The following is a 20,782-nucleotide window of genomic DNA, read 5'->3' on the forward strand; positions in this document are numbered from 1 at the left end:
CTGGCACACTCAACTGGCCTGGGAGCACTGCACTGAGTCTACAAGAGAAACACAGCCCCACATGCCCTGCCCAGCCAGGCACTGCCTTGGCCCCACTCCAAACTCACCCACAGCAGTGTGACACTGCAAACACTCAGCTGTCCCACAGACTGTCCTTGGTGGATGAGCAGGGCCACTGTGGTAGGAGCACTTACAGCCACACGGGCCTACAACTCAGGCAATGGGACAGAGGGATTATACCACAGTAGGCTCTGTCAAAGCACTGCTCCAGGCCATGCTGCAGTGACTGCAGGAGGCAGTAGCTGGACTCCTGCTCGAGGTGAGGCAGCTATAGTTAATGCGGTTCAGGTTCTTCAGCCGCTGGAAGAGGGATACAGTCACCCCACCTGCATTCACACAGATGTCCTGCCATGGGCAGTACACGCTCTAGATTTGCTGCTTAGAATAACCCTGAGACCCACGACTGATCCGGGGGTCTCCTCATCAGCCTCGGGCCATACCTGCCCTCAGGGATAGTCGTGAGGTTGCTGGGAAAGCTAAATCCTAGAACTGCAGTGTCTCCGACAGAACACCAGCTGCTGTGATGCTCCATGCAAAGTGACATGGTTTGCTGTTGGCCTATAAGCAACTGCAGGACATACTGGTGACGGCTGCAAGCCTTGTAGTCTGCCACTGTCTAAAACTGGGAAGGTACAGGCAAGCTGAGCTCCTAGGATTCACTCAGGAGCTGGAGTAAGTTAGGAAACAACTGAGACAGCACCATTAATGTTGCCTGCTGTCAGAGCTGGCAGAGCCAGGCTGGATCCACATCAGTGCAGCTGACAACACCATGTGGCCCTAAGAGCAACGAGCCTGCCATCTCTCTATGTGTTTGGGGATGGACATACTGGATGACAAGTATATCTTTTCACAAGAATATGTCATGTGCTTCTGGTGTAGTGGGGCTGTTGGTGGCTTTGACAATGATCGGAGAGCTCAAGCAGAGCAGACAGGAAAAGAAGAAATGAAAGAAGAAACCAGGGACAGGCTCATTCCCTGCTGCCATTATCCTCCCATCAGGTCACTCCTAGGGGCAAGGATCTGAGTGCTTGCCCCTTCACCAGAGCTGTTAGGGGGCAGCAGATGCTCAGACCTCATATTTTGCACAGAATGATTAATGGCTCAGGCTGCAAAAGACCTTGGCTGTGTCAGTCCCAGGTTCCAGCATGCCCTGTCCCTTAAGTTCCCTAGAGCTCTCAGCAAAGGGTAGAAGCTTGTTTCTGTAGCAGTTCCCTGCTTTGCTCACTCTTATCTGCAGTCCCCAATTTTCAGTGTCAGTCAACACAGTGACTCCCAGTACCTTCAAGGATATCATGTTCTCTGCCTGAAGGAGAGGATCTGGTAAAAAAAAGACTGAGGATGCCAGAAGAGCCAGCCAAGGTCACTCAGTGATCCTCACTCCTGTCAGCAAAGGGAAAGGCTTGGGCTCTCCTCTTCCCCTCAGTTACATGACCTGCCACCTCTTCCTCACTTTCTGTTCCTCCAGCACAGTGAGCGAGTTGTCAGTGAAGTGATGAGATACCTCCCCAGGTTGTGGAGTGCCCAAAGTGAAGTTATAGCTGGGCTGCTGTCACTTGCACACAGTGGTGCAGGTCCCCAGGTGACACTGGGCCTGCTATGAGCACAGGCAGTCTTACCTTTGCTTGTACCAATCATCACCCTGTGCTGAGAAAACAGGCTGGGCTCAACTCACCTTCTCATAGTCTTCTAGCTCCTTGGGGTTGTAAATGGCTTAATCTATCTGTCTCCCCAGCACAGATACAGTAGGCTCCAAAGTGGTGCAGGTACAATGTGTGCACCCCCACATTGCCAAAGCCCTGCAGCAACAGGGAGCAGGCATGGCTCTGGGGAGAAGGAAGTCATGGGGACAAACACTGAAAACTACCCTTTGGCCACAGATCCCTTCCCAAGAACTTAAACTGTGGTGTAGAAGTAGGAACCCTGATCTAGCAACCCCTGGTGAATGTTTTAGCTCAGTGCAGGCTAGCAGCTGTCAGGACAGAGGCTGCCTTGGTGAGTAACAGGATCATGAAAAGCAGACCCTGTGGGACAAGGGCTTCCAGCTCAGCCTGTTTTCATCACCTCCAGTGCTCCTGGATGTGATGTTCCAAGCACAGCACGCTGTTCAGCTTCTGAGAGCTGATCTCAATAGGAAACAGATGCAGTGAGAAACAGCCCATTGTGCAGCACCTAGACACAATCTGAGCAACCCTCCAGCACCTCACAGTGACGGGTGCTGCGGCATGAACAAGGGCCATAGTGGTAGCATGGTTCTTCTAATGGGAACAGATGATTTTGTACTGTCTGCCCCAAAGCGCTTGGTAGCTTGCTGCAGCTCTTAAAAACAACGCTATTTCCTAAGACACAAAAACCTCCAAACGAGCAAAATGTTACACACAAATAGCCAAGGACTCTATCTTTCTCATCCTCTGCCACATCAGCCATCAGGGGGATGCAGGGGAAGGGCAGGAATGAGAAAGGCAGGATGGTGAGCAGCAGTCTCAGTCCAAAGCCTCCTTCTGCACAGCAGGGAGCTGTGATGAGGAGTGAGTGTTCAGAGGAAAGCACCCCACCACCAGCTCCTGGTGCTGGACTCAGATGAGACTTTAGCTTCATGGCTTTCAGTTTTTTTCCACCTCCAAAGAGCAGTGAGCTCAGTGGGATATGCAATTGGCTAAGCTGCAGGCATCACGGGTGGTGAACAGCAAGCATTTGGGCAGCAGTGGCTGGCAGAGAGCAGCAGCTGCTAGAGTTGCAGCAAGGGGAAGCACTTCCCTACAGCTGTCAGCAAGCCTTGGCTGCAGGGGAGGGAAGGCCCTTCCTGGAAGCAGAGGAGAAGAAGCAGGGCTGGCCATCTGAGCTCCCAGCCAGCTGCCTCCAGGTAGTGCTTGCCTGGGCACCCCAATAGATGGAGGCTGCACCCACAATCAGGATCTTTGCAGTGGGTAATGTGGTGTGGAGGTGCCAGCTCTCTCCACCCAGTCCAGCAGAGCTCAGCATCTTACCACTTGCTCTCTGCTAATGCACACACCAGTGTCAGTCACAGCTTCCATTTTATGAGTGTTTTATACTGGATAGCTGCAGAGAAACGTTGAAATGTCTGCACAGTATGAACAGTGCTGCGCCCCTGAACCTCTGTGTGCACCATATCTGAAATGTTGCTCACAGGAGTGCCAGCTGCTACCACAAGTTCCTCTGCTGAAAACCTGACAGAAGTTTTATTTGTAGGAACATCTGTTGTGTAAACAGGGGATGGGCCAGTGCTGGGGACCTGGTGCTGAGATCCCTGCATGTGCACAGCAAGTGTGGGACATCTCCTTGTGGGACACTAACAACAGAGAGTGTGCTTCTGAAAGGAGAGAGGACAACTGTAAAGTGCCACCACCAGCGTGGGTCAGCACCCCACGGTATCTCTCATGGATCCTCTCGCAGGAGGGTAGGTAAAGCCCTGGCCTCTCAGGGTGACAAGAGATTTGGGATGATGGTTAGGCAGCGCTGTGGCTCTCAGCTGCTCTCAGCTCTCATCTGCAGGAGCTGAGGCTGCAAGTTCTCACATGAAGCAGTGTTAGAAAGAAATGTTTTCTTTCAGAGCTGGGCTGCATGCTTACTCGCAGCACAAAGGTTTTGCCAGGCAAGCAAGGGCTCAGGCTGTTGCAGTATACATAGAGCATGATGGTGATGTTGTTCTTGATGCCATGCGGCATCCAGCACCTAGTGGTGGAATGTCAGCCATGGACCCCTCCCTGGCTGATGGACTTCCCACTAACACAGGCCTGTGACGCTGGTTAGGGAAGAGCAAAAGTTAAGGTGTCCCCTGGTCCAAATCCTCTAGATAAGCACCCTTAGTTAACAAGTGCATCTCCCAAGTCTCAGCTTCCCTCTCCTAGCCCTACGCCTCAGTTAAACTAGCGCAACTCACTGGCAAGGGTCCCTGTGCACAAACCCTCCTAGCACCCACAGCATCCTGAGCTCCAAACCAGAAGTGTCGGAGCTTACCCAGTACCCCAGAATATGGATGTATGTGTCAGCTATCCAGGACATCTTCCATTCTCTGGTACTGACATCAGGGATGAGCATATAAGTCCCAGGCCCTGCAGAGGTGGAAAAATCTATCAATTCCTGCCTTTGCAGTTCAAATACTTTGCTCCAACCCATGGCACGTGTACAGCCAGATGGTTTCCACAAGCTGATCATGTTCTTGGGCACACTAAAGAGTGTGCATCCAAAACCTGGTGCTGCCCATACATCAGGATGCTCCCAGCTTCAATCAGGCAGTAGCATCTTTGTTTTTTGCAGGGTCTTTGCCTCGTCCTTTCTCAAGTTTACTTTCAAGTAAACAAGAGAACGTAAAGATTTATTGCCTCGTGACTGGCATCTGCTGAGCTTTCTATCACATGTGATAGAGAAACATTCCTTCCTCCTATCACATGTGATAGAGAAACATTCCTTCCTCCTTGCAACTGTGAGTGCCAGCAGGAATCAAGGACAGTAGCCAGGCCAGACTCTGACCAACAGCACCTAGAGCACAGCCTGAGCCAGCTCTTGGTGCTGCAGGAGGCCCTCCCTGCTGCAGATTCACAACTGAGGTAAAGAAAGCAGTTAAGTGACAGCAGAGCAGCAGATCAGTGACCAGTGCTGATAGGCAGTGCCTGAGCAGCGGTCCCTGTGTCCTGCCCAGCCAGGCAGCTGCTCCCCTGCCTGTAAACCACGCTCTTCTTACACCATGGGGACACAACCACTCTCACCTATAAGTCCCTTTTTGTCCATCTCTACAGTAAAATGTCTCATTGTTTCCTCCAGCTCACATTCCTTTTAGTGCAATAACACTAAAACACAGTTGTAACTATAGGCCCCAAGGTATAGAACCCTTCCCTGCCTGCTGCCTGCAGGGAGTTAATTCACAGCAGCTGAGAGCCCTTGCTGTATCAACAAAGAGACCTGTGATCTCCTGGTCCCTCTGCCCCCTCCCCTCCCAGCCGCTCTCTGATTTGCATCTTCCCCCAGCACAGCAGGCGGCACAGGAGCGTCTTTTTCAGCATGTGTCTGCCCGCATGCACCAAACCATAAATCAGAGTTCACCACCCCTCTCCCCCACCCCGAGCTGCTTTTCACAGTGGCTGGGTGAGTGCTACTCACCACAAGCGTCTTCTCCCCGCCTGTCAGAGTGCATCACAGTGACATGCAGAGAGGACGGGCTGTGCAAATGGAGCATGAGTTATGGGCCGTCAGCAGGGGAAGGAGCAGGTGAACTCAAGGAGCGTTTCCTGGGATCAGGCCTCACATCCATAGCACCCCAAAAGGAACATCTGGAGGAGACCTGATGAGGCGGATCTGCATGGATCCCTCTGCCACACACAGCTCCCTCCTGATGCTGTGTGACCTGCACGGAGCAGATCCGAAGCCGGGGCAGGATGCGGGCCCTGAGCTTGTCACAGCCACCAGCAGGCAGAGCCGAATCCATGACAACACAGAGCCTGCTTGTGAGAAGCTCAATGCCTGCTGCTCCCTGGTGAACGCAAGCGTCCCGCAGCCCGGTGCTGCGTTCTGCAGCAAGCCTTGCCCTCACACATCTGTGCCCAAAGGAACATCCTGCACTCCTAGAGCTCTTCTGATTTTCAAAGCTCCTAACAAGCTTTTCTGACTCACTGTACCACAACCCCATCCCGTGCCCAATTCACCACGAGCTTTGCATTCCTCTTGTACTTCTCTGCTACGGCACATTTGTATGTCATTAATGCAGCCAGGGCTTTTACTTCACCGACACCGATTGAACTGCTGAAACGAACCCCTGGGAAAAGAGAGAAAAGAAAGGCAGAGTGTCTGCCATCCTGCCACAAATGGCACAGAGGAGATGAAGGAGAGGCTTTGAATCTTCTGAAGCGGCAGCATCTCGTCACAATAGGTGATCAGAAATCATTCAGCTGGGTTTGTTCCTCCAGACAGCGATTTCTTAACAAGCAGCCATCCTGCGGGCACAGGGCTGCTGTGGGGAGCTCTGATAGCACAGCCCAGTGCCTGCTGAGGGATGGGGCTGAGCCGCCTCGGGCTCTGAGCAGCCATACTGCTGCAGGACAGGGTTAGGGTGTGATACGCCCTCAGGGAGCACGGGGCGCTTGGGTGAGAGGGATGTAGGGAAGACCACATGCTGATGGCTGCAGGGGGCTGAGGGGGAGAGCAGCAAAACCAGCACTGGTTTTGCCCTAGCCCCTCCATCGCCTCATGGCAATGACATGGCAGCTGCGCCTGCCGAGGATTGTGCCGGAGCAAGCAGCTCTCTGATTGGCTGAGCCGTGGCAGAGTGGCCACCAGAGGGCGCTGTGTGAAGTGGCTGCGAGGCTTTCCTGATTGGTTGCAGCTGGGAAAAGAGGGCGGGGTCTATGTTGGGAGGAGGGGTGCGGAGTGGTGGCGGCGTGGTGGGTGGAGCCAATCAGGGCGGGGCACCTTGGGGGCAAGGTCGGGAGCGGGGGCTGCAGAGCCAGATGTCTGGGGCAGCACACAGGCAGGGAGCCATGCAGGGATGCACTACCAGACCTCCTGCTGGCCCCATTCAGGCACCTGCAGCTCTCTGGCCATGCTCAGGGTCCTGCCTGTGAGCCCCAGGGCCCGGCACTGAGGGCCCCTCCATCAGTTCAGGCGCAAGCCAGGTGGTGTGGGCACGCTGTTGCGTTCACGTGTCGCTGCCCGTGTGCGTGGGAGACAGGGCTGCGTCGCACAGGGAGGGGGCTGCCATGTTACCTGCACCCGCAGCCCCCTCCCCGCGGGGAGGATGCGCTTTTCAGGCAGCTGCCTGGCTTCCTTGCGAGCCGGGAGCGCGGGAGTGTGTTGCCAAGGCAATGGGGACCATCTTACTCATCCTCCTCGCTATTGTTATCCTGCCAGCCCGGAGGTGCCCGGGTGGGGAGAGGAGGAGGAGGAGGCAGCTGGCCGGGGAGGAAGGCTGGCTGCAGGGAGGGGAGGAGATGCGTGTCCCCTCATATCACCATCTCATGGGGGTAGGAGATGCTGATGGGTGAGGGGAGAGCAGAGTGCAGGGAAAGGGCAGGCAGGGAGTGAGCCAGCAGCCCTACGGCAAAGTCCTGGGCAGGGGGATAGAGGGACGGGGAGAGACACGTCCCCTCCACTGACAGGACCTGAATCTACCCGTGGTGTCTCTTGTCACTCCATGCCCCTCTTGACCCCCTAATCTCCTGTGTGGCAGCGTGGGGTGTAAGCTCACAGCTACATGGGATGTAAAGCCATAGGTGAACCAGGCAGGGTGCACCTCACCTTGGCCCTGCTGCAAGGGGGGAAATGGGACAGTGAGCACAGAGCTGGGACCAGCACAGGGCACGGGGCAGAGCCTGGAGGTATGACAGCTTCTGGGTATGCAAACGTCTGGCAGCTGTGAGCGCTGCTTTTGCATCGCGTGTGACAAGCGGTTGCGGTGCAACAGCCGGCACGAGGTGCTGCGTGCTCGGGGGTCCGGGAGTGGGGTCTGTGCTCTGCAGCACCGCTTGCCCACGTGTGTCACTGCTCACACGTGTGCCACCCTGGCTTGGCGGGGTGCCTGGCGGTGGTGCAGGGGTGCCCCGGGGTTGCAGGCTGCGTTCTTTATTTTGATATTCTTCCTCCCTATTTTTAGCAATCGGGGTTTTGTTCCAGCCTCGCTGTTTACTGGAAGGAGCATTTCCACCGCCAACCTCCCCTGTCTCCAGGCAACCAGGTGTGCCAGCTCCCACCGCGCTGGCGCCGACACTGCACCACCCTATAGATCTATAGGGCTGTGTGTGTGGGGGGGGTTAATGTTAATTTCAAGGCAGAGTTAACCCTATGTCAGGGTTAACATTAACCCTCCTGGCTCCAGACTCACAGCCCCATCTGCTGCAGGGACCTGTTGCACCACCCTCTCTCCAAAGCAGTCCCAGTGGCATCCATGGGTGCTGGGCTGGATAGGAGGTGGCCAGACTGGCACATGGCTGCGGGGTGCACCGTGGTGGATGTTCCTCCCTCAGTCTCCACTGCCGTGGAGGGACAACCGAGCTAGACTCATGCTGACCGGGGCTTCACACGAGGTGGTGTTGCCCTCCACCACCCCTCTGCAAGGCAACATGTGGGGGGCTCACCGCGTGTCTCCATGCGTGGGGCAGTGCCATCTGCCAGCACGACATCCCAGCGGCAGAGAGGTGCTGGCCCTGCAGGGTTGTTGGGGGCAGGCGGGGCCTCGGGGGGGGCTGTGAGCCCCGAGGCGATGCTCGCGGGCCGCCTTCCCCCCCGCAGCGCGAGCGGGAGTGCGTGGGAAGGAGTTAGACAAAGCCTGAGCCCGGGAGCAGAGGCAGCGCTGCCGGGAGGGAGACGGGGACGTTCTCCCCTCCCCATCCTCCCCCCGAGCGAGGGCTGAGCAGAAGCCCTCCTCGTTCCCGTCCGCGGCGGCAGAAGGGACCCGCACGTCCCCGTCCTTCGGGCTGGCAGCCGCGGGGTGCAGCGGGCAGCGGGACGGCGCCGGTGGCCCCGCGGTGATGCCCGGCGGGGAAGTGGACATCTCCATCACCAGGTAGGAGGGGGACGAGCTCTGAGTCGCTGTCATCGCCACCCAAAGGACGGCACCACGGGGCTCGTGCCAAGGGCCGAGGGGCCGCCGGCCACGTGCCCCCCCGTACCCAGGTGTAGCATGTCCTGTGGGCGCTGGGTGGCTGGGCGGGACAAGAGCCATTCCCGCACCCGGGTGCTGTGTCGGGGTTCTAGCGGGAGAGGATCTCACGATCGGGAGATGGGGATGGGGGTGAGGTCCCAGGGCGGTGGGGTCCCCGGGCTGGGAACAGCGCCGGGGCGATGATACCAGATTGCCCTCCACCCCTCCCTCCCCCCCCGGACAACCGGGCCCCCAACACCGGAGCGGGTGGTGCCGGTGCGGGGCGCAGACCGGGGGTGCCGCTGCGGGGGGAGCGGCCTGGGGCACGGTACCGCCCCCGCCGCCGCCCCACGCATGCTCCGCCACCGCCACCGCGCCGGAGCGGAGCGGAGCGGGACAGGACCGCGCCGGAGCCGCCGCCGCCGCAGGTAACCGCGGGCCCGGGGCGCGCACGTGGCGAGGCTCCCCCGCTCCTTCCCGGAGCCCCCGCGGCGGTATCACCGGGACGGGAGCGGCCGCCGCCTCCCACCCTTCGGGGCTGCGGCGAGGGCGGCTTTGTTCGCGGCTCGGCCGGGGCGTGCCCACGCGTGTCCACGAGTGTGTGCGCCCGGAGCCGTGTGCCGGCGGCTGCGTGCCCGTGCCTGCAGGCGGGAGTGCGTGTGCCTGCGGGTGGGTACACGCGTGTTCGTGTCTCTCTGCGTGCACACGCGTGTGCCCCGGGCAGGATGCTCTCAGGGTGGGTTCGGCCCCGCGGGGAGGTGTTACGGGTGGGACTGGGGAGCTCCGTAGGGAGAAAGGCTCGGAGGGCTGGGAATCATTTGGAGCTGTTTGTGTGACACCGGCTTCTGCCCCTCGTTCCACGTGGCCTCGTGCGGGTGTGGGTATCTGTGCAGGGCGAGTGTGCACGGTGCCTAGCTGGCACACCCTGCCCTGCCAGGCAGAGCCCCCAGTGTCCTGTGCAGCCCCTGGCCCCTCCGCTTGCTGCTGCCTGCAGGCCAGTGTGTGCCCTGGGTTGGATACCTGCGTGCATGGCTCTGATGGGAGCTTTGTTTTGAGCGAGGCTCTTACTGGGCACTACAGGTTGCCTTCCAACTGTTCTCTCTGCAGGGTCTCCAGGCCACGGCCCTGTGGCCCCAGCAGCCAGAGCAGCCCCTGAATCCCACACGTGGCTCAGTCACACCAGGGAACAGCTGTTTTTGTGGTAGGTGGCTGACACTGTCCTTCCCTTCCCGGGGTGGGCACTGTGCTGGCGCATTCTGGGTACAGCCAGCCCTGTTGTCAGGTGTGGTGTGGCAAGAAGCAGTTGTTGACTGACAATGCCCAGCTCACCACCCTATTGCCTCTCTTGCAGGACTAGCATGGGAGAAGCCTTCCCCGGGCATGGGCAGCACTAGGGAGCCCGAGGCCCTGCAGCTGCTGAGCCGAGAGGCTGAGGACACTTGTGAGCCTGGTGCCAGCTCTTCGGGCTGCCCGCCAGTGGGTGAGCGCTTGCCCAGCTCTGGCTGCACCGTGGATGGCCGTGGCATGAGGACCTGCTGCGTGGCCGAGCCCGAGGCCCTGGGCACTGTGGAGAAGGTGCCGGTGCCAACAGGACTGGGGAGCTGCGGGGCAGCCGGTGGTACTGCCCCTGCCTGCGGTCCTATGGAGCCAGGGGGCACCCAGAAGGAGAAGGCCACCCCTGTGCCCTCCCTGCCTGAGCCCTGCCTCAAGGCACCCAGCAAGGACGTGGGCAGCACGCCGGCTCCAGCCAAGCATGTGGCATTCCTGGAGCCATCAGTGGGAGCTGAACCGCCCTCCCCGATGCCAAGCCAGGAGCAGCCCCAGGGTGGCACAGGGGGCACCGAGACCCCCGAGCAGCTCCAGAGAGTTGGGGAGCAGGGCAGAGCTGATAGGAGCACCGAGAGCACCCAGCAGCCCCGGACTGCCAAGCTGCTCTGTGGGTCCTACTCATTCGAGGTGACACCCCCGCAGGATGCCGGCATGCAGGACACAGGGACACAAGTGGACAGCCGTGCATCCCTGGTGTCAGTGGCACTGAGCCCTATGAGCCCCCCGGGTGGAGCAGCCGCTTTCACCTTCCCCAAGAGAGAGCTGGGCTCTGCCCCACGCCTGGAGCCCTCCAAGAAGGACGCGGAGATGCAGGTATCCATGCCTGTGGAGACGCGTTCGGTGGCCACCGGGCCCATGACGCCAGTGGCCAAGTCCCCACAGGCCTCATACCCCGAGGTGCACGTGAAAGGGGTGGTGGAGGAGGCTCCAGAGCCCATCCGGGAGGTGAGCTGGGACGAGAAGGGGATGACGTGGGAGGTGTACGGGGCCTCCATGGAGGTGGAGGTGCTGGGCATGGCCATCCAGAAGCACCTGGAGAAGCAGATCGAGGAGCACGGGCGGCAGGCGGTGGCCACCCCGCAGAGCACCCGCGCCAGCTCCATCAAAGGGGCTCCACGCAAGGGCGAGCCCAAGAGGCAGCCCAGCGTCTTCCGGGCTCTGCTGCAAAACGTCCGGCGGCCGCGGTGCTGCTCTCGCACCGGCCCTGCCATGGAGTGAGCTACTGCCCACCCCAGTGGGACGGAGGGGACATGGGGAAGTGTCCCTGCCCTGCGTCCCGAGACGCCTGCTGCCGGCGTGCAGCGCTCCAGGCGGATGGTGATGGAGTGCTGCAGGTGGGGATGGGGCGTCTCATCTGCTGGGGTCCCCCCCAGCCCTGGGACACGAGATGGGTGCCATCTCCCTGTGCGAGGGGTGGGGGCCTGACCGTGGCTTAGAGCTGGGCTCGTGGGCAGCAGCAGTGACAACTGTCCCTGGCTGCCCACCCCACTCCTGTTCTTGCCACATCAGCATCATGTCCCACTGCTGTGCCCAGCAGAAGGGCTGTGGGGCTGGAGCACGTCTGCTCGGGGCCATCAGCTGCTTGTCCCCGTCACTGCAGCTGGAGGCGTTTGGGGAGGTTGTCTCCATAGTCCCCAGCCCTCCCTGGCTGCAGTCGAAGCACGGGAATGTCCATGTCCTGTCCCGGTGGTGGGGAAGGAGCCTCCCAGCCACGCTGCTGTGAGCAGCACCCAGAGCCCCCAGGCTGTCCCTTTGTGGATCCCCCAGCCTTGCTCGCTGCTCCCCCTGGGGCCGCGCCAGCTGCAAAGTGCTGCCACTTTTTACCGCTGGGATTTTGCAGGGGGGTGGGTGGGTGGGGGGGCTTTTCTTGAACCGTGTTTGCATTTTTGGAGCTTTTTAAGAGACACTTTCAGCCGTCAGCCAACTCCCCCCCAGCAGCCTGCGGGGCTGCAGCTCTTTCAAAACACTGTCCCTGTATCCCTGCCTTGCTGGGCGGAACCAAGAGCAAAGTCGGTGTGCTGGGGGGGTGAGCACCCCTCTGCCAGCAGTACCTCGGTGTCAGTGCCAAACTGTCAGGCCCCACATCTTGCCTCCTGCTCCCCCCCCACCAGTCTGACTCAGTGCACCTGAGCTGCAGGAGGCTGCAAAAAATTGGTGTGCTGGGGATCCCTTGGCCTGCCAGTCCACTCCACTACGGCTTCATCCCCAAATTTCTTTGTTTTCCTCTGTTTTTTGGGGGGTGGGGGGAGGAAGGGGGTGGGAGAACTACACTTGTCAGTTTGGGTGTTGGGTAATAAAACATTGCAGAAAGCTCTGTGCAGTGCTGCCAGCAGCTCTTGGTGGGGACATGTGGGGTGACAGACAGCAGGGTGGCACAGAGCCCTGTGGTGACACCGAGCCCCTCCAGCCTGACCTCAACCCACCCCTTCCTTCCAGGAGAGGGGACCCCCTGGGGCCAGCACCGAGGGGCTGGTGGCCATGGGACATTGTCACCACATGAGATGGGTTTATTGCTGGGATTGAACACGACATTGCCAGAGCAGCTGCCTGAGTCCTGCTCCGGCCCCTCTGTGCTCCACATGCTGCTCACAGGTCGGTGGTATTGAAGGCAGTGTTGATGTAGGCCATTTTGGAGGGCTCCTTCATCTTCAGGGCGGCCGCCAGCACCTCGTCCTCGGTGGAGTCTGTGGGATGTGGGCTCCCTCTCTGGAAGAGAGCACAGTCAGAAGGGTGGGGATACTTCATCCCCAGAGCAGGGATGGGGGGAAAGGGATGCGAGGATCCAGCAGTCCTTGTGCCACAGCAGAATGGGGCTGGGTGGAGGTGAGCAGGATGCCCTGCCTCCTACCTTGGCCTTGAAGTTGTCCTCCTTGGGTGAGTCTACCTTGTTTTCATCCAGGGAATTGATGCTGCAGAAAGGGGAGGGTATAAGAGGTGGTGGCAGCATGGGGACACAGGCAAGGCCAGTGGCCTTTAGAGCTGCCTGTAGAGCTCACCTGGCCAGCGAGCTGGTTTCTTCATGGAAGCCCAGGTCATGGGATGGGTCCAGCGAGAGATTCAGCATGGGGTTGGCCCTGGCCAAGGGTGGGTGGCAGTGAGTGATGGTCCCTGTGGGGTCAGCTATGTGGGAGCAACATGGGGACAGACACAGGGAGCCTGTGCTCACCTCTCAGCATTGTACTTGTTGGTGCCAGGGATGCCCGCTCCCTGCACCACGGCCGGGCTCAGTGTCGTGGCTGCCTTGAGAGCCTTCATCGCACTCAGCTTCCTCTTGTAGCTGCGGGGATGGTGATGGTGAGTGGGGATGTGGGGACAAGGGGTATGTGGGGACACGGGGTGCATGGTACCTCCTGATGGTCAGCACCAAGGCCAGGATCATGATGAGGATGAAGAGGACTAGGAACGCTGCCAGCCCCGCGATGACGCCGATCATCTCCTTCTCCTTGCTGGGCTCTGTCACTTCACCGGGGCCCTAGCACACAGTGGGGTTGTGGGCAATGTGTAGGCATGAGGACCCCCAAGGAACCACATGGGGCTGGTGCCTTGTCCCTGCACCCCTTGCCCACCCCCACTCACGATGATGACCAGGCCCAGGTTCATCAGGTTGGCCAGGACTGGTGGGTTGCTATGGATGAGCCTGTCAAGGGAAAAGAAGTAGGATGAGTAATGGGGTGGGCAGCAGTGCTGGCACACAGCTCCCTCCCCAGCACACACAGGGTCAGCTGGTTGACGTCCAGTGCTGTGCCATTGCTGTAGACGAAGTACGCCTCCATCACCGACTTGGCTTTCACCCTGTGGAGACAGGAAGAAGGGGTGAGCGGGCTGTGGGGCATGGTGCCCTCCCCATGGCCGATGCCATTGCCACACCCCTGCTCACTGAGTGGCACGACTGTCTTCATAGCTCCGGATGGCTGACACATAGACCCCTGCCTTAGTGGCGCTGGTCAGGGCTCTGCAATGGGGTTATGGGTGAGGTGTGTGTATGGGGAGCAGCAGGACCTGCAGCCCCAGCCCCAGCCCCTGCCAGGCCCCCATACATTCTGATGCTTTCCAAATTGCTCTGAACTTCATCCACTGTTGTCGTAAATTGAAGGTGAATGCGATAGCTCTGGTCCACTGTGAAGATCTGTGTGGAGACAGCAAAGTGAGAGGGGCTCAGGAGGGCATGGGGCATCCCAAGGGGATGGCGTGACACTCACATTGAGGGTGGTCTGTGTTGCATGCTGCGGTGCTGCACTGTCCCGAGCCTCCACAGTCACCTGGTACTGTCCCTTCAGTGAGCTGTCCAGGTTGCTGGCCACCCTGAGGGGATGGGGACATCAGCATCCCACATGGCTGGGTCTTCCGAGAGCCCCATCCTCCCAGCACGCTCAGGCCCCTTTGATGGGGACCAAGGAGCTGGGAATATCCTCCCTCCATCCGTTGCCTGTGCCCCTGCCATGCAGCACAAGAACTGAGCAGGGCTCAGCCCACACCACACAACTCCCAGCTCAGCCTGGCCCCATGGCATTACTGAATGCTCCCGGTGTAGTTGTCCTGGTCAGCTGAGGTCACCACCTTGAAGAGGTTATCAAAGGGCCGCTTGACCCCATCTTCCTGCACGAGCACCACGCTGATGATGGAGAAAACGATGGTTCCTCCCAGCCCCGAGTCGGCGTCCGTGGCCTGCAGGGACCAAGTGTGTCAGCAGCACAGGTGGGCACAGATGGGTGAGCCCAGCACCCAGAAGTGTGCACAGCTCCTCACCTTCACAGTAGCCACTTGCAGGTCCACAGGAGAGATTTCTGGGACAATGACTGTGGGGACAGACAGTGTAGTTGGGGTGCTTTGCAGCTAAGTATGCTGCAGACCCCATGCCCCGCATGCCCCATGGCTCAGTAGCACAGGTGCAGCCCTAAGCACCTCATGCTGCTCTTTGTGGGGAGCAGTGGGTTGTCCCAGCCTGTACACCAAGCTGCTCACAGCCCTCTGCTTCCTGGGCAGCTGGGCAGAGCCACACAGCAAAGAGCAGATCATGGATGCTGTATCCTAAGCTCTTCTGCTCACCAAAGGTCCCGGAGACAGGAAAGAAGATAGGTGCATTGTCGTTAATGTCTGTGATCCGGATCTCCAGGGTTTCTGTCAAAGCCACAAACACAGAGCACTGGTCAGTCCTGCTTTGTGTCCTCTGGGAGCCACATTCCCCCAGAAGGCCCAGATCCCTGTGGCAGAGACCAAAGAACTGGGGACACCTTCCTGCCAACCCAAAGGGACCAAAGAGCTGGGCACAGCCTCCATCCATCCCAAAGAGGTGCTCCTCTGGGGAAGCAGCAGCTCCAGGTCCCATCTTCCTCCCTGCCCTGCTCATGGTGGACACAGGATGTGGGCTCTGCCTGTACCGTTCTTGCTGTAGCGGTCGCCTTTCTGGGTGTAGAGGTCTTCAACCCGCATGGCCAGCCGGACCTCATCACACAGCTCATAGTCAATGTCCAAGCTGTCGGCCAGCAATGAGCCATTGGGCAGCAGCACAAACCAGTCCCAGCACACCTCCCCAGCACTGCTACCGCCCTTATAGCAGGCAACCGACAGCTCCTCGAAGACCAGCGAGTGGTTGGTGTCTGGGTCAAAGGGAACCACGGTGAGGACCAGACCCTGCTGCGTGCCATTCTCGCTCACGCTCACACTCTTCTGCGAGGACGACGGGATGGTGGGTGGCTCATCATTGACATCGAGGATGTTGACCAGCACCGAGACATTGGCGATGTTCCCTGCATTGTCTGCAGCCGTGTTCTCCGCCAGCACCACCAAGGAGAAGAACTTATCCTGCATGGTGTCGTAGTCCACAGTTACGTCAGGGTCGAGGGAGAGCCGCCCGCTGTAGTTGCCCGGCCCCAGGCGGAGTCGAGCTGATCAAGAAGTTGCTGGAGCCGGTGCTCCTCTCCAGCTGGAAGGAGATGCGGGAGTTGATCTCCGTCCGGTCAGCGTCCGTGGCCACGACATCCCCCACGAAGGACCCTGCAGGAGAGGCAGACACTCAGTGTCCGTCTGTCTGACCCCAGGCACTGTTTGTCCCACAGCCTGACCACCCTCCTCATACCGTCAGAGCTTTCGAAGACAGAGAACTCATAGGACTGTTGGAGGAACACGGGCATGTTGTCATTCACGTCCTGCAGGAGATGATAGCCTGTGAGTGTCACCATGCTAGAGGTCTGGCATGGAGCAAGGGACAGGAGCACGGACACCTGCTCCAACTGTGGCACACGGGGACACAGTGCCACCTCTACATCCGGTCTGGCTGTGCCCAGTGCTCACCGCCACAGTGATGGTGACGTTCACCATCGTGCTGAGCTGTGGCATCCCGTGGTCGTACACCTCCACTGTCACCACCAGCTGCCCCTCCTCACTGTCCACAGCCTCACGGTCCAGCGTCTCAATGCTATGCATCTCTCCAGTGATCTGGTTGATGGTGAAGTTGTTGCTGTACAGCCCTGGCACAATTTTGAAGCCCAGCTCACTGTTGGGAGTGCCTTCCTCATCATTGTCAATGGCCTGGAAAGAGAGCACCAGGAAAAATGAAATGGAGTTGTTTGCAGCCCAGGACAAACCCTGACTCCTCTGCTTGTGGTGCCCACCCTGATCTGTGTGCTGACGTTCTGCCCCTCTTCCACATAGATGAAGTAGGAGCCGATGATGATGGGCTCGTTGTCATTCTCATCCAGCACGGTGATCTCCAGCATTGTGGTGCTTGTCATGTTACCCCCGTCCTTGGCTTGTAGGTTGGCGGAGTACATAGAGCGCATCTCCCGGTCCAGGAAAGACCCATTCCTCACCAGCACTGCCCCGGTCGTGGCATTCACCATGAAGATTTGCTGGCTGCAGCACACACAGACCCATCACTGGGGCTCCAGCCCAGGGCAGACGGCACCCACAGCCCCCCAGCAGCTGTGCCCCACGTACATGTACTCCTGGAGCAGCTGGTAGGTGATCTGGCCACCAGCACCGCTATCCGGATCATAAGCCTAGAAGAGAGCAGGAAACACCAGGAAAATATGCTTCAGTGATGAATGTGAGGCACTGGGTGTGGGCACCGAGCACCCCAAAAAGTGGCTCCATGGGTCACACTGGTGTGACTGCCCTGGGGACATGAGCTGTGCCCTGCCCTGACCGTGATGTTGGTGGCAATGATGGTGCCATCGGGGCTGTTCTCCATCACGCTCAGGCTGTAGGTGCTCTGCGGGAACTCGGGGAAGTGGTCATTGGTGTCGATGATGTCGATGGTCACAGTGGCTGTGGAGCAGCAGTCTGTGGGGTTCCCTGTGTCATTAGCAATGAGCTGTGGGGTAAAGTGACAGTGTCTCGCAGAGATCCCCAAGTAGAGAGAGCTGTTATATCTGGCCCAGCTCTTCTAAACCAAACAAGTTGTTGCGGCAAAGTCATGCTCTGATCTTGTCCTTGCAAGTGAAGGTTGTGTCCCCAGGCATGCGGGGAGGAGGGACCCACCTGCACCACCATGACGTGGGTTATCTCATAATCCACAGCTGACGGGTCCTGCACAAGGATCTGCACCTCCCCTGTGCCCACGATTCTCGTGGGGGAGACAGTGAAGGCGTTGGCACTCACACCCTGCAGGTAGAGCTCAAAAGTGCCATTGGTGCCCTGTTGGGGAGATGGACATGAGATGGACATAGGGTGAGGGTAGTGGAGCAGTGGGAAAGCAGCACAGCTCCAGCGATGGCTCCCACCTTGTCTGGATCGCGCGCGACGATGTTGAGGTTGGACACGGGCACTTTGGAGGGGGAGTGCTCGACGATGCTCCCCGTGAAGTTGCTTTGGGTGTAGATGAAGTCGCAGGTGGAGAGGGGGCACTGGTAGAAGTGAGGCTTGTTGTCATTGACATCAGTCACCAACACTGTCACCAGTGTGCTGGCCTGGGCCACATTGCCATAGATGTCCAGGTTGCTCTCACGTGCCTGTGTGGGCAGAGGAGCGGGTCAGGCCACGCGGAGTGAGGAAAAGAACAGGGGTCTCATGCTTTTCCACTCACCGTGACCTCCAGCAGCACCTCCTCGCTCAGCAGCTGCTCACGGTCCAGCAGCTGGCTGACAGTGATGGTGCCTGTTGTGTCGTTGATGGCGAAGGGGACACTGGCATCTAGGGGACAGCAGGGACCAGGTTCAGTCATGGGCAGGGCTGCTGGCTGCTGGAGCCCAGGCACAATCCCCCGGGTGCCCACCCTACTCTGTGCCCTCTCACTCACTGGTGAAGCTGTAGGAGATCTTATCGTTCACTCCTGTGTCTCTGTCCATGGCGGTGACGGTCAGCACTGTGGTGCCCTGTGGGGACACAGCCATCAGGGCACAGTCCGGGGACACCTCTAGTCCCAGGGCAGTAGATTGGACTGCTCACCAGTGGGCAGCCCTCAGGCACAGAGCCGGAGTAGGGCTCATTGAGGAACCATGGGTTCAAGTTGGGCACATCGATGACGGTGATGGACAGGTAGGTGGTGCTGCTCTGGATGACCGTCTCATTGCGCAGCAGCCCTCCACCATCCTGAGGAACATCACCTGTTAGTCCCACATCGCCCTTCCCCGCCACTCTACACCCAGTGCCCCCACCTGGGCAAGATGTCCCCCACCTGGGCGAGGATCTTCAGCTGTAAGAAGGGGTTAATGGTGTAGTCCAGCGAGCTGTTCAGCACCACGCTCCCATTGAGCAGGATGTAGAAGAGCCAGTGGTTCTTCGTGGTGTCTGGGATTACCTGGGCAGGGGACATTGCCACGTGTCACCAGACCTGACCCCTGGGGAGCCCCCACCACACAGAGCTGCGGTACTTACCTCCTGGATGCTGTAGCTGACTTTGGCAGCAGTCCCAGTGTCAGAGTCATCAGCAAACACGGTGTAGATGATGCTGCCCACTGTTGTGTTCTGGGCGCACAGAGAGGCAGTGGTGGCATTGCATGGGGAAGCAGGGTTAGGGTGCTGAGCCTGGCCCCTCCCAACCCCATCTGGTGCTCAGTTGGGCACTCTACTACTCTCTACCACTCCCGTCTGTACTCTGAGCCAGCCTTGCCCTGGCTGAGCAGCTCCAAGGGCCCTTCCTGGTGAGGGCAGAGTCCCATTGCATGCCGGCCCCACTGGCACTGATGTGTCTGCCAGGAATATCATCACCACACACCGCAACCACACGCCCAGGCACAGCGTCACTGCATGCTGTCACCACACATTATTGCTGCCTGTTGTCACCAGGCACACCCATGCTATGGGAACCACTCGCCCATGGGGCTGCCAGGTCCCAGGAAGGTACCTCAAGGACAGAAGTTTCATAGGGCAGGTTCCGGAAGACTGGTGCGTTGTCATTACGGTCCTCCACGATGATGGTTAGGCGACTGGTGGTCTATGGGGAGACTTTGGATGAGGGACAAGGAGCCAGCCAGCACTGCCCCGTGAGCAAAGCCCCACTGAGCATCGCAGTCAGTCCCACTGAGACCCTGCTGAGACCCCACTGTAATCCTCGTTCCCACACTCACTGCTTCATTGACCCCGTCAGACACTGTGACAAGGATGGTGAGCCTGGCCTGGAACTGGGAAGATAAAGCAGAGCTCAGTCAGGACACACAGAGCTCAACCTCAGTCTGAGGGCTCTGCTATCCATCCCCATGGTCCCGTCAGTCAGTCCCTGCCCTCACCTCACGGTCCAGCAGGTTTTTCAGTGTCACCACACCTGTCTGTTCATCAGCGTTAAAGTAGAAGGAATCTGTCCCAGAGATCTTGTAGGTGATCGGGTCCCCATCTAGGTCATAAGCAATCAGCTGGAAAGCAAACTCTCCTGGAGACAAGAGGACAAAGGCAGAGTCAGGCCCAGGCTCTCTCCCCAGCCCCAGCAGCCTCCCCACAGCCTCCCCTCACCTATCTGCAGGTCCTCAGCCACGTACACGATGGTCATGTTGAAGATGGGAGCTGTGTTGCTTGAAGCTGCAGGCAGGGCATAAACTGAGTGCAGGGAATCTTCCCTTTCTTACCCCACGTCTCCCACTCCTCACCCTCCCCTGTGGTGCCATCCCCACCACCCAGCCCACAGTGCCACTTTTGGGGGTCATGGGTGCCCCCAGGAAAATGGGATGGAGCTGAAAGTGTCTCTGATGCTTCCCGGCAACCCAAGCCTGCACTGAGCAAAGTCCTCACCTGCTGCCAGGAGGAAGGGGAGCAGCAGCAGCGGGTGCCATGCCATCCTGCACGGAGCCTGTGGAACACAGACGAGAAACTGGGGCATGTCCCGAGTCCCCACACTGTGCCCACTGAGAGAGCCTGGGATGGGATTGTGCTGCCCAGGGGAATAGGTCCCATGGGGACACAGTGGGGAGACAGGGTTGGTCTCTAGGTTCTGGTGACCTCAGGAGTATCTGGGGACCCCAAGACCAGCTCCTGGAGGCTGCATCACTCCAGATCACCCCAAGCCCCACATAGAAGCCCCATAGTGAGCTGTGACACCCCACAGCATCTCCCTCTCTTGTATCACAGCCAATGGACAGCCTGCCACTCACCCCCTCCAACATACATTCCCCCACCCCAAACCCAGACTACGGTGCCCAAGGGGGGACTGGGGCTGTGCTGGGATCCCTTACCTGCATCCACCTCACCGGGATGCTGCCGGCAGCTACGCCACACTTGCACCTTGGCAGCACCGCAGAACTTTGACTCCTGAAGTAAACAAGTTCATCAATGATTAACTGCAATGAATGGGTGAGAAATTGCTTTCCCCATTCTTCTCCCTGTTTTTCACCTCCCAGTCCGGCCCAGCCCAGTGACTACTCCCCAGCTCCAGCCCTC

At 59.0% G+C, this 20,782-nt stretch overlaps 2 protein-coding genes across 5 annotated transcripts; one reads left to right on the forward strand and one right to left on the reverse strand.

The window, feature by feature from the left end:
• The first annotated feature begins 8,424 nt into the window (after positions 1 to 8,424).
• Positions 8,425 to 12,316, forward strand: GPRIN1 (G protein regulated inducer of neurite outgrowth 1). 4 transcript variants are annotated; one of them, XM_010718997.4, is made up of 3 exons: positions 8,425 to 8,569; positions 9,755 to 9,848; positions 9,999 to 12,316. In XM_010718997.4, the coding sequence occupies exon 3, from the start codon at positions 10,028 to 10,030 to the stop codon at positions 11,192 to 11,194; it is 1,167 nt and encodes a 388-aa protein (XP_010717299.2). In that variant the 5' UTR covers positions 8,425 to 8,569; positions 9,755 to 9,848; positions 9,999 to 10,027; the 3' UTR covers positions 11,195 to 12,316. The 4 variants fall into 4 exon arrangements, with proteins under 4 accessions (XP_010717299.2, XP_085092670.1, XP_085092671.1 ...); XM_085236544.1 differs by lacking the exon at positions 8,425 to 8,569 and adding an exon at positions 8,948 to 9,075; XM_085236546.1 differs by lacking the exon at positions 8,425 to 8,569 and adding an exon at positions 9,209 to 9,316.
• Positions 12,317 to 12,460: 144 nt separating this feature from the next.
• Positions 12,461 to 20,653, reverse strand: CDHR2 (cadherin related family member 2). The gene is given in 33 exon segments (XM_010718998.4): positions 12,461 to 12,682; positions 12,825 to 12,885; positions 12,973 to 13,050; positions 13,143 to 13,253; positions 13,324 to 13,448; positions 13,553 to 13,613; positions 13,691 to 13,768; positions 13,854 to 13,928; positions 14,014 to 14,102; positions 14,176 to 14,278; positions 14,490 to 14,641; positions 14,723 to 14,772; positions 15,023 to 15,094; positions 15,355 to 15,853; positions 15,855 to 15,970; positions 16,053 to 16,122; positions 16,268 to 16,504; positions 16,588 to 16,828; positions 16,913 to 16,974; positions 17,121 to 17,288; positions 17,456 to 17,611; positions 17,698 to 17,925; positions 18,000 to 18,106; positions 18,213 to 18,288; positions 18,362 to 18,505; positions 18,591 to 18,713; positions 18,791 to 18,880; positions 19,260 to 19,349; positions 19,483 to 19,536; positions 19,642 to 19,781; positions 19,862 to 19,927; positions 20,138 to 20,195; positions 20,578 to 20,653. Coding segments are annotated over 33 exon segments (3,906 nt in total). The 5' UTR covers positions 20,584 to 20,653; the 3' UTR covers positions 12,461 to 12,562.
• Between the last annotated feature and the right edge of the window lie 129 nt (positions 20,654 to 20,782).

This window comes from Meleagris gallopavo, chromosome 15, assembly GCF_905368555.1.
Source record: "Meleagris gallopavo chromosome 15, MGAL_WU_HG_1.1, whole genome shotgun sequence".
Lineage (NCBI taxonomy): Eukaryota > Metazoa > Chordata > Aves > Galliformes > Phasianidae > Meleagris > Meleagris gallopavo.